This window comes from Elephas maximus, chromosome 17 (assembly GCF_024166365.1).
Source record: "Elephas maximus indicus isolate mEleMax1 chromosome 17, mEleMax1 primary haplotype, whole genome shotgun sequence".
Lineage (NCBI taxonomy): Eukaryota > Metazoa > Chordata > Mammalia > Proboscidea > Elephantidae > Elephas > Elephas maximus.
This window is the reverse complement of record NC_064835.1, coordinates 48,808,638-48,821,251: the sequence shown is the minus strand read 5'-3', so window position 1 is coordinate 48,821,251 and position 12,614 is coordinate 48,808,638. Positions and strand designations below refer to the sequence as shown.

Sequence of the window (12,614 nt, the reverse complement as noted above, 5' to 3'; positions counted from 1 at the left end):
CCGGGTGAAGCTCAGCCCTGATCTGGGGAAGGGTCGAAGCGCCCACAAGCCACGTGCTCGGGGCGGCGGTGCAGCGAGCCCTCTGTCCTCTGGGGAGACAGAAGGGCCACCACTTGAGTAGGGGGTAGGGAGGGAGAGAGAGAGGGGAGGCAGGTTCTGGGAAGGAGAGATGGGGGTGGGGGTGGTAGAGAGGACGCGGACAAAGGAGGCGGCCGGCGGCCCAGCTGTTTTGAAAAATGCTTCCTGTTTCTTTAAAGGCGCTCGCGGCTCGGGCGGCCGGGGCTAGGGAGTCGGCGGCGGGAGCTGCCTCCTCTCCGGGCGGCGGCGCTGACTGATCTCGCGAACTGGGCTTCTGTGTAAACTGAGGCTAAACAAACACAGATGGAGCGCAGCGGGCGTTCTCCAGAAATGCTGGTAACGCGGCAGCGACTTCAGATGACACTCTGAGCGCTTCGAGAACGGACAGCCCGGCGGCTTCGGGGAGCCGGCGGTGCAGCTGCCCCGGTCGTGGGGGAGAAAGGGAGAGGGAGGAGGGAGGGAGCGCGGGGAGAGCCAGAGACTGAGCGGCGCTGAGCGCGGCGGCCGGCAGAGCCCGCACCGGCGTGCAGAGCCAGCGCTGCGGCCGCGCGTCCCGCCAGTCCCACGGCCCTGCCGCGCACGCTGCCCACGCCATGAAGCACATCCCGGTCCTCGAGGACGGGCCGTGGAAGACCGTGTGCGTGAAGGAGCTGAACGGCCTCAAGAAGCTCAAGAGGAAAGGCAAAGAGCCGGCGCGGCGCGCGAACGGCTATAAAACTTTTCGACTGGACTTGGAAGCGCCGGAGCCCGGCGCCGCCGCTGCCGCCGCCGCCGCCAACGGGCTGCGGGACAGGACCCAGCGGCTACAGCCGGCCCTGGCCCGGGTGCCAGCCCCGGTGGCGCCGGCCGTCCTCCCAGGTGGGGGAGCGGACACAGCCGGGGAACGCGGGGGCGTCCGGGTGCCTGAGGTCTTGGACGCGCGGAAACGAGGCTTCGCCCTGGGCGCAGTGGGGCCGGGACTCCCCACGCCGCCGCCGCCGCCGCCACCGCCTCCAGCGCCCCAGGGCCAGACATCAGGGGCTCCCGAGACACAGTCTTGTCGGGAGCAGGGTCTGCGTCCCCGCATCTTGCTGTGCGCGCCGCCCGCGCGCCCTGCGCCTCCAGTGCCCCCAGCGTCCTCTGTGCGCCCGGCGCCCCCGACGCGCCCCGGGGAAAGTTCCTACTCGTCAATTTCACACTTAATTTACAATAACCACCCGGATTCCTCTGCGTCGCCTAGGAAACGGCCAGGCGAAGCGACTGCAGCCTCCTCCGAGATCAAAGCCCTGCAGCAGACCAGGAGGCTCCTGGCGAACGCCAGGGAGCGGACGCGGGTGCACACCATCAGCGCAGCCTTCGAGGCGCTCAGGAAGCAGGTACGCGCTCCCTGCCGCACACCCTCACTGAGCCAAGGGAAGATTTCTGGAGTGGGTGGGTGAGTGGCCGGGAATTATGGGGTGGATGGAGGTGTGTGTTAAAGGCAAGCTGTCTTCACCTGGCTGGTCTCCAGAGCCCAGGCAGGTTTGGGCAATCCTGGGGCAGTGACCTTTGCTACAGCGTTGGTACGCATTTAAGTTTGCAAAGAGAGCATGAGGGTTTGAGATCTCTGCCCCCGGGCTCGCCTCGCCCCCCACCGGAGTGACCCTGACTGTGCGTTTGACTTCAGCCCTCATAGTTCATTTTTTTGGCAGCGAGAATTTGTCTCTCGGAGACCCGTGGGCGCGGTGGAGAGTGGAGAGGGGGAATGTGGGAATGTCTCAGGCTGGGAAGGAAGGGGACGACCCCTCACCTCCACTTTTGGTCTGGTGTCCGGGTCTGTTCGGCCTGGTGGTGGCGAGGCCAGGAAGGCTGAGGAGAGGGTGTCCTGGGGTTGCGAGAATATAAGGTTCCTGCAGTCTTGAGGAACCCCTCTTCAGCCCCCAGTTTCCAGCAGAGGCATACCCTCAGGTCGCTTCTGGGCTCTGCACCTCTCCCTCTGGCGTCTTTAAGCCTGCTCCTCCTCCCCAGGGCAGCGTCAGGGACTGGCTGGTGGAGTCTTCCCTCCCATCATTGCCCCTTACCCTTGGTGAAAGGGGCCTAGCAGCTGAGAGGACTAGGCGGTTGGGGGTTCCTCTGGGGATTTTCAGAGTCTAGATCTAGGGTGAGCCAGGCCTTCTCAGTTTGGGCCTGGTGACAGCAACAGTGTCCCTCTGCCCGGCTGGGGCAATAATCCTTGCCTAAGAATTACCCATGCTGGGCCAGGGGCAGTTCACAATTCCACTGTATAAAAGGTGGCCATGGCCCGCTGGTTCCAGCTTTACGTTTTCTCAGCAACAAGGGAGACAGATCTAGGGAGCAGATGGTACGTGATTTCCATTCCCACCCCAAACAGGGCCTGGGGAAGGTTAGAGTGGGTGTGACTGGTTTGAGGAGTCGGGTTCTTTTTCCATGCTCTGAAGCTGGCTGCTGTGTGACTCCAGAAAAGTTACTCAACGTCTCTAGGCTTTAGCCAACAACAAAGCATTTAAGAAAGTGTGGCCTTCTTTTTGGACCACACTGTCCTCCTCCCCTGGAGGAGGGGCGGGAAATGGTGCCTGTGGCAATTCATGGGAGGGAATTGAACCCTTGGGGAAGGAAGCCCTTTGACTTTCCAGCCCATGTGTCTGGCTGGGTTTAGGTGAGATGTTTGGTTAGTAAGGCTGGGTGGTAGGGTCAGGCACACACCAGGTTGGGAAACTGCCCGCAGACACACCAGCCAGCACCTGGGCACTGGGCCCAGTAGAGCAGGCAGTCCCCCCCTGGACTGTGTTTGAATGCCCTGGGGCAGGGTGGGTGGGAGAGGGGGAGGGCTAACCTGCGGGAAGCCTGGCCACGAAGTTGCCTGCAGGAGGGGTGACAGAACGGCAGAGAGATGCCCGCCCACCTGCTCACCTTGCAGTCAGGGAAACCCCTCCCCGATTGGAGAGGCCACATGCCCAGAGCCTCCTGGCTGGTGAGTGGCGGGGCAGAGTGAGGGACAGGGCAGGGCTGGCGCCTAGGCCTTTCGACTGCCGGTTCAGGGCTCTTTCTGTCCCTCCAGCTGCCTCTTTCAGCTCCCACTGAGAGAGAGAGACTGGTCAAGGTCTCTGAGTGCTCCACTGCATCTCATTTGTCTGGTGGCTTTTACTTCTTCCTATAATAAATTTCATCCTATTTGATACTAACAACATCTCTGCCAGGATTGGATTAGCCCATTGTATGGAATGGAAAACTGAGGCTTGGAGAAGGCAGGGGACTTGTCCAAGATCACCTAGGGGGTTAGGGAAGATGACAGCAGTTTCTGGAAAGCCTGCCCGGCCAAATGCTTCCCACAACGCTGCCTCTATCAGCATCGTGGCTCCCTGACCTGTGGCGTTTGTTAGCAATCAGAGGCTGGGCGCACACTTGGCAGGTGCTGCAGGTTGAGATTATTAATCCTGGCCTCCTTTCAATTCCACCCTTTGATAGGGAAGTTCTGTGTGGAAGGGGTGGGTCCAGCGTGTCTAAGCAGAAGGCAAAACCAAGCCCTCTCAGGGAGAAGGTGTATGTGCATGCTGGTGCAGGCACACACATGCACACATACACACCTGCACACACACACACTTGTGCGCACATACACCTGTGCTCGCACACACACGCCTGTGCATGCACACACAAACCTGTGCACACACACCTGTACACACACATGCCTGTGCACACACATGCCTGTGCGCACACATACCTGTGCACACACACCTGTGCACACACACATGCTCACAGAAGCGCCTGCCCCTGCTTGTTCTCCTTTTGCCAAAACCGTTGTGTCCCTTCCCCAAAAGCGCTGCTAGGCCACAGTGAGCACCTGCCTGGGAAGGAAGGAAATGCAGCCAGGGCCCCTCTGACCACACAGCCAGGGGCTGGGGCCACCCACCATGTCTCCACCCATCCACCCTATCCCGTGTTCCTGGAGGAGCTTCTTCCTCCTTTGGGCCTCAGTTTCCCCACCTGTACAATGCACAGGTTCCACAGGCTGTAGCTCAGTGATCTAGGCTTAGACCTGACTGCCTGAAATGGGCTTGGCTGACAGGGCATGGAGTTCAACTCTGGATTGTGGTGCTGGCCTGGGGCTTTGTCTCCCTGAGCAGCTTCCTGGGACAGTGGACAGATTCCTGTGGCGGGAGATGGGAGGCCGGGTGGAGTCATGCTTCTGCTGCACGTTTTCTGTGTGGCCATGGCCAAGTCCCTTCCCCTCTCTGGGCCCCAGCTGTAAAGTGGCGACACTGCTTGCCTCATACACACTTCTTTGCAAAAAGCAAATGAGGAAAGGAACAGGAGCTCTAAGAGGAAAGAACATTTCTTAAGCATCTACAATACCCTCGGGGCTGGGCAAGCTCTCAACAGATGCAGAAATAAGAATTCTTTAGTAATTTAAATCATACTATAGAGATGACCATTTATTAGATGCTTACTTTTCTTTTTACTACTTCGTGTCAGGCACTGTGCTAAGCACATTACACATATTAGTTCAGATAATGAAATAGACACTGTTACCATCTCTCCACCATTTTACAGGTGGTGAAACTGAGGTTCAGAGAGCTTATGTAAATTGGTCGCAGCCTGGCAGCCTTCTGCTAAGGCAGTGGCCTTGCAGGTCCGTGTGCCACTCACGGGACTCAAGAGCAATGGCGCAGCAGGATCACAACCTGCGCAGCTGGGTGCTGCTGTCACTGTCAGAGCTAGGTGTGAGCCAGGCTCCACAGCTCTGCTCCTCCACCCATTCCATGCCCTAGAGGTGTCCATCCTCAGCGCAAGGGAGGCAGACTGGCCCCTGTTCTGTCAGAGCTGCCCCATAACCTACTGTCCCCACAACCAGGAGAGTGAGCTGAATGGCTGCAGGGCAGAGGTGCAGGTGTGGGAGAGGCTAGGGGTGGGGGGTGTGCAGGGCAGATGGTCTGTCCGCAGCATGAGCCGCCAGCCCAGCTGCACAAGAGCCTTCCCCTCTGGCCTCATACGAAGGCCATGTGTGCACAGCTGGGCCTGGCCCACGTGCGGGGCAGCTCAGTCTCCAGGTGGGAAGGGTCAGAGGGAAAGGCTTGTGGTGCTATGGGCCTGGGCCTCCTGGCAGGACTTTCTGGCTCACAGGCTGTGCCCACTCTTGGGGCATCTTGCGTGTGGATTTCCTCTCTGCCTGCACCGTGTGAAGCCCTGTCACTCAGTGCTGACGGGGGAATGGCAGCATTGGCAGGCAGAGCCCTGAGGCAGGCAGCCAGGAGCCCTCAGGATCTGCTGAGATGCCTCTCCTGATGACTGCAACAAGCAAATAGGGCCCAGGCCCCGCCCCCTCCTCTCCCTCCCCTGGAGTCTCCCAGAAGGTCATCACTGAGTGAACTCAGGGTGGCCTAGGAGGGAGCATGGGGATGGCATCCCAGCCCAGCACCTCGCTCACTCTCAGATCCCACAGGGTGTCAGAGGACCACAGACCACCCGAGAGCAGCCTGTGCACTAACCCTTAGGGGGCAGGGAACAGGCCTGCTTGCGTTGAGGCCCCTCCAGGTGGGCGAGGCTGACAGAGGCCTCTGTTCTGCCCCCCATGCTCACAGTCACTCAGGGAGGCTGCTGTTGAGCCTTATGCATGGGGCACAGTGCCTAACCTGGGTCTGTTGTTTCGTACCTGTCAAGCTACCTTCCCATTTTATAGACAACAACATATATAGGGAGGTTAAACAAATTGCTCAAGGTCACAGAGTGCTCAGGACCTTTGCACTCAGGTCTGTCTGGCCCTGGGGCCAGGGCCCTTAACCAGTAAGACCCAGGTTCCCAGGGTCCAGCCTCGTAGCTGTTTAGAAGGTTAAAATTTTAAAGGACCCACTTAAATAAACTGGACAGGGATCTTGAACAGCTCCGTATAGAGTAGCTTTGCCGGGGAATGCAAGTCTCACTAATATGAAACGATTAGAGAATAGTTTCAGACGGAATCAAGTGCTGAGCTGTGTGCAGTGGACAGACTGATGCTGGCACTGTGGGCCCAGGGTCTCGGGCTAGGTGTGAAGGGTGGGCAGGATTTGGCACAGAGACAGCCGGGCAGAGGGCTTCCAGGCCTTTCCTGTGTTTGCTGGTTGTTGTTGTTAGGTGCCATCGAGTCGGTTCCAATTCACAGTGACCCAATGCACAACAGAACAAAACACTGCCCTGTCCTGCACCATCCTCACAATAGTTATGTTTAAGCTCATTGTTGCAGGCACTGTATCAATCCATCTCTTTGAGGGTCTTCTTTTTCACTGACCTTCTACTTTACCAAGCATGATGTCCTTCTCCAGGGACTGGTCCCTCCTGATAACATGACCAAAGTATGTGACATGAAGTCTCACCATCCTCACTTCTAAGAAGCATTCTGGCTGTACTTCTTCCAAGACAGATTTGTTTGTTCTTCTGGCAGTTCGTGGTATATTCAATATTCTTCACCAACACCATAATTCAAAGGCATCAATTCTTCTTCAGTCTTCCTTGTTCACTGCTTTCACATGCATATGAGGCAACAGAAAATACCATGGCTTGGGTCAGGTGCACCTTAGTCCTCAAAGTGAGGTCTTTGCTTTTGCAGCAGATTTGCCCAATGTAATAATGTCATTTGTTTTCTTGACTGCTGTGTTCATGGGCGTTGATTGTGGATCCAAGTAAAATGAAAGCCTTGACAGCTTCTATCTTTTCTCCGTTTATCATGATGTTGCTTATTGGTCCAGTTGTGAGGATTTTGGTGTTCTTTATGTTGAGGCGTAATCCATACTGAAAGCTGTAGTCTTTGATCTTCATCGGTAAGTCCTTCAAGTCCTCTTCACTTTCAGTGAGCCATGTTGCGTCATCTGTGTATTGCAGGTTGTTCACTGGTGGGTTCTTGATTTTGTTTCTCTATGGTGCTTTCCCACATTTGGCACTGTGATGCCATTTTGAGTCGCAGGTACCCTGACACTCATGTTATTGATGAGGATATGAGTCCCTGTAAGCTTAGTGACCTGCCTAAGGCCACGTGGGTGGCCGGGGTAGAGCAGGCCCTCGGATTCCCAGTCCAATGTCCTTCCCACTTTTTCTTGCTTGCTGGACTGGAGAGAAGGCCCAGCTTGGGGTGGGTGGGATGGAATGTTTTAGGGGCATATGGGGCCTTGAGAAAAGTACAGAAGCTGCGTCTCTGAAGTTCAGAAATTCCATCAGTAAGGATGGGGAAATTCCTTTCATTTTCCTGAGGGTTCAGCAGCCTGTCGAGAGCTGGAGCCAGGCTGCCCTGCATCCTCCTTGGCGCTGTGCCCTCTGACCAGGTTGAGCAGTGGAGGGCTGTGGAGCCCCTGTAGGCCAGGTAGGGGGTCCTGAGCTCTGGGTCTTACTGTTGATGCTCAAAGAGGTAAGCTCACAAAGGCTGGGTGTCTCTGGGATCATCAGTCCAGAACCCTCCATCTGTAGCTCAGAAGGGTGGGCTGCCCACCTCCCCACACATGCCTTAGGCTATAGACACTTATCCAAATCCCCACTAGTTCCTTATGGCTAATTGGGAAGAGCCCAGCTGAGCCATGACTTCAAAACCCAGCTCATCTCACACCAGCTGGGAGACACAGGAAGTTCTTACACTCCCCAAGTGTCAAATGCTTATCTGTAAAATGAAAGTGATAATCTCTACCTCATTAAAAACAACAACAAGGATGAGAGGGTGGAGGGGGTTAGAAGCTGGCGAAATGGACACGAATAGAGAGAGTGGAGGGAGAGAGCGGGCTGTCTCATTAGGGGGAGAGTAAATGGGAGTGTGTAGCAAGGTGTATATGGGTTTTTGTGGGAGAGACTGACTTGATTTGTAAACTTTCACTTAAAGCACAATAAAAATTATTAAAAACAACAACAACAAAAACAAGAGCAAAAAAACCCAAACCAGATGCCATTGAGTTGATTCTGACTGCTGGCGACCCCATGTGTTTCCGAGTAGAACTGTGTGCCATAGGCTTTTCAATGGCCGATCTTTAGGAATTAGATCAGCAGGCCTTTCTTCTGAAGTGCCCCTGGGAGGATTTGAACCGCCAACCTTCAGTTAGTAGTTGAGTGCTTAACCATTTCTGCCATCTGCAGATTCCATATCTACCTCATAGAGTTGTTTAAAAGATGAATATAGACATTGTATTCAAACCCCCCAGTCCTCTACCAGCTGCATGGGGTGGCCTGGTCCCGCTCCCTGGAAAGAGGAAGGGGAACAGTAGTCAGGGCCCATGGTCACAGGCTCAGGCGAGTCTGCATGTAGTCCTCATGGCTCAGGGCCCACGGTCACAGGCGCTGTTATCCCCACTCTCCAGATGAGGAAACTGAGGCTCAGAGAGGTGAAGGGACTTGCCTGAAGTCACACTGCCAATAAGTGGCTGGAATTCAGGCCAGCTTTTTCTGTTCTACTCTAACCTCCCAGAACTGGGCCACCAGACTCCCACTTTGCTGCAGCAGCCCAGGCCTGGGTGTCCCTGAGCTGGACTGTGGGAGGGTAGGGAGCTGCATCCTGGGCAGAATACCAGGAGGACCTGGAGTTGGCCAGGTGAGCTGAAGAGCTGTCTCCGGGGGAGGGGAGAAGAGAGGTGGGTTGCCTGGAGGGTGCTCTTGGTGTCCCATCCAATGTATGGCCACACCTGGTGGGGCCAGGAGAGCCTGGTGGCCACGTACCTTCCTAGGGCGCCAGTCTGACAGGCTTCCGGCTCCAGCCAGGCCTTGGCTGGTGATTGGTTTCCTCATCTGCAGATGGCAGAAAACTTTTAAACGGGTTAGTATTCCCCATAAGTAGCTATCACGGTGCCAGATATACCACAAGAGTTCAGTAGATGGTTTTCTTGTTGTCAGGCCTGGATCGTGACAGATGCAACGGGACAAAGTGATAATTGGGACAAAACTGGCCCAGGACGTGGCACTTTGACCTTGGCCTCATCTGTTACTCTGTAGTCTCCCAGTGACCCTGGACCCCAGTGGACAGATCCCTCCCAAGATCCCTGCTTCCCAGTGGCAGAGCAGCCCAGCTGTTACAGGCCAGGGGCTCAAACAGCTGGGTGTTTAAGGGAATCTCCCAGCTTTTCCTCTTGGGGAAAACAATGCTAGGAGCCTGTGTCACTGAGCCGTGCCCAGCCCCCAAGCCTCCATCAGGCTGGGTTCGGAGAAGGCCGAGACCCCCACCCCTGCCCCAGGACTACCGGGAACCTTTCTGTCCCACAGACCTTGTTTATTTGTTCAGGCTGATAAAGCAGCATGGAGCCGGGAGAGGATTCTCTGGACTGTGGTTGGGAACAAGCAAAGTGCATTGTTCTGCCAGCTTTTCTTGGATGGGTTTGGAGCTGTGCCCAGGGCTGGGAGTGAGATGGGAGGGGGCGGTGCATGGGCGGCGAAGGAGGGCTGCCTTTCTCTCATCGCCTCCTCCCCCCACTTCCTGGGTTTCTTAGCTAAGGTGAGGCATGATTCCTTAGCTATTCACACGCATAGACACTAGTTGCTGTCGTGTTGATCCCGACTCATGGAGACCCCATGTGTGCAGAGTAGAACTGCTCTATAAGGTTTTCACAGCTGTGACCTTTCAGAAACAGATTGCCAGACCTTTCTTCCGAGACACCCCTGGGTGGGTTCAGACCACAACTGTTTGGTTAATAGCCCATCGCTTAACTGTTGGTGCTACTCAGGAACTCCTTCCTTGGCTGCTGGAGAATTTAAAAAGATTCACAACAAACTTTCAAGTGCTTGGTTGCTAACCAAAAGGTTGGCGGTTTGAACCCACCAGCTGCTCCGAGGGAGAAAGATGTGGCAGCCTGCTTCTGTAAAGATTATAGCTTTGGAAATCCTATGGGGCAGTTTTACTCAGTCCTGTTAGGTTGCTAGGAGTTGGAATTGACTCGATGGCAGTGGGTCAACAACAAACTTTCCTCTGGCCTGGGCTGCCATTCTCAGGGGTCCCCTGCCCTCCGCCGTGGGGTGGGTGGGAGAGGAGAGGGGAGGGATAGCAGGCACTGTGTCCTGCCTCCAGTATGCTTCTCACTGTCTCTGGATTCCCTCCTTGGGGGCCTTCTGTACCACTGACTGTAACAAATACCCTGACTGCTGTTGGGCCTCCCTCTGTGCAATGCATATGTCATCTCATTTAACCCTTACCACTCTGTGAGGTCAGTCCTTTTATCAATACGATGAGGAAACAGAGGCTCAGAGAGATTATGTCACTTGCCCAAAGTTATAACTAGGAACAGCCAGAGCCAGGAGTTGAGCCCAGGTGACAAAAGGTACATGCACTTCAGTGCTATGCCATACGACGTGCATCTGGAGCCACTGAGTGAAGATGGAGAGAGGTCACTCATTCATTCACTCATTCGTTCATTACCTCACTCACAAACCCTTTTGAGGGCTCATTCTGGGCAGGCCTGTGCTTGGCTCTGCAGACATGGCCCCCCAAGGCTTAGAGAGAACACTGACCTTGAATGAGCAGTGATAACTGGGTTCTAAAGCCAGAATGGGGGCTGGGCAGGCAGCCAGCCTGGTTCAGAGTACAGGAACGGGGCGGGGGGTGGGGGGAGGGCAGGAAAGCTCCTGGACAGTATAGCTTCAAGTGAGATCAGAGTAGATGATGCAGTTAGCGTCCCTGATGGGAGGTGAGTGTCCTGTGCTTGCTTTATCCCAGCGTCTGGAATAGGGTTTCACAGCCTCAGCACAGCTGACATCTGGGACTAGATAATTATTGGTGCAGGGCTGTCCTGTGACCTGTAGAATGTTCAGCAGCATCCCTGCTGGTGACAACCAAGAACATCTCCAGACGTTGCTAACCGTCCCCGGAGGGACAGAATTGCCCCTGATTGTGAAACACAGGCCTCGACCAGTGCCTGCATATGGGGGGAGGAGCTGCTCGCTAAATATTTGCTGAATGGATGTGCCCTGTGGGTCCCACCTCAGTGGGATAAGGGTTAATCAGTCCCAGGTATTGGTGGTCTGGATCCTTCTCATAGATTCTGGAAGAGCTCAGAGATGGGGACGGTGGGGGTCTTGGTTGGAGGGGTGAGAGGTGTCCACCTCAGCCACTGAGGTGAACTTGCATGGCAACAGCAGAAGGATCTGTCAGTTAGCGCCTATCAGGTCGATTTTGTTGTCATGTTTCCACATCTCAACACGGAACTCTGCTCAAAAGTGTGCGTCAGTCTTTGTCGGTTTTTGCTCATGCAGCAAAACGTCGGGGGACAATGTTAAAAAATCAGAGGGACCGTCTGTTCACCCTGTACAACCCTGTGCAGTTAGCGAGGGTCTGTTTGGTGATGAAGGAGTCCTGGTGGTGCAAAGGTTAGGTGCTCGGTGATAACCGAAAGGTTGGTCGTTCAGACCTACCCAGCGGTTCTGTGGGAGAAAGACCTGGTTATCTGCTCCTGTAAAGATGACAGCCTAATCTTATTACCCTACGGATGGGGCAATTCTGCTCTGCCACACAGGGTCGCTCTGAGTTAGAACTGACTCAATGGCACACAACAACAGCTGGCGATGAGTCTCTGACAAACAAGTCAAGTCTGGTTGGGTTTGTAGGTATTTATTATGCATTTATTGTATGTCCAGCAGCACCTCAGGTCCCACGGGCATAGAAAGGGGATTAAAAAAAAAAGGAAGAAAACGAAAGCCAACCATATTTGTGTCCTTCCAGCTGAGCACTGGGACCTTCCTTCTTGTATGTCCCTGAGCCCCCGGGTGCCTGTCTCCATTATGGGATTGTCGCATCACTCTTGAGTTTAAGTACTCTGAGGCAGGAACCAAGTTACTGTTCATTGTTGGATCCCGAAGGTGTCGAGTATAACAAGTATCCCTGAAGGAGTGACTGGAACATCAGAGCTCAAAAAATGTCTCTTCCCTGAGAGAAGCTCCTTCAGGGAGGATGGATAGCAGGGCTGTCATGCAGAAGTTCACTGACTGACTTGTGGGCCGAGGCCCAGCCTCAGCTTCTCCCCCTGTGAAATGGGAAGAATTTGTGAGTGCGTGACCTAAGCGCTGTGTGTAACATCATTGGGTGCTCAGAACAGGCAATAAAAGCAGGGTCAAGGGCCTAGATATACCTCGGCCAGGCCACCTCTCCTGCCCAGCTTCCCCCACCAGGTGGTACAGGTTCAAGAGTTGTCCCGAGCAGCCCCACGCCTGCCTGGCCAAGGTGCACAGCAGGGGGACCTGCAGCCCCTCCTGACACCTTCTCCACCCCCAGGTACCGTGCTACTCATATGGGCAGAAGCTGTCCAAACTGGCCATCTTGAGGATCGCTTGTAACTACATCTTGTCCCTGGCACGGCTGGCTGACCTCGACTACAGTGCCGACCACAGCAACCTCAGCTTCTCTGAGTGTGTGCAACGCTGCACCCGCACCCTGCAGGCTGAGGGCCGCGCCAAGAAGCGCAAGGTAGGTGCCAGCTGTTCGGGCAGCAGCCTCTAGGGGAGGACAGGGGAGGCTGGGGCAGGAACTTGGGGTGCCCTATGCATGCATGGGATTCCAAAAGGGCCAGAGGTCAGCCTCTTGGAGGCTTGCTGGGCTGCGGGGCTCCTGGCACCCCTGAGATAACATTATGGGTCTG

At 55.3% G+C, this 12,614-nt stretch overlaps 1 protein-coding gene across 5 annotated transcripts in view; it reads left to right on the top strand.

Annotated features, from left to right (window-relative positions):
• The first annotated feature begins 203 nt into the window (after positions 1-203).
• ATOH8 (atonal bHLH transcription factor 8) overlaps positions 204-12,614 on the top strand; it is a 139,597-nt gene continuing 127,186 nt past the window's right edge. For 3 of the 5 annotated variants that reach the window (XR_007513706.1, XM_049857613.1, XM_049857616.1), the window contains exons 1-2: positions 205-1,433; positions 12,251-12,442. Coding sequence is in view for 4 of the 5 variants with exons in the window: in XM_049857613.1 (XP_049713570.1) it covers positions 672-1,433; positions 12,251-12,442 (954 nt within the window). In the remaining variant the exon portion in view is untranslated. Of the gene's footprint in view, positions 1,434-12,250; positions 12,443-12,614 lie in introns of all 5 variants that reach the window. The other 2 variants (XM_049857615.1, XM_049857617.1) reach the window with 2 other exon arrangements.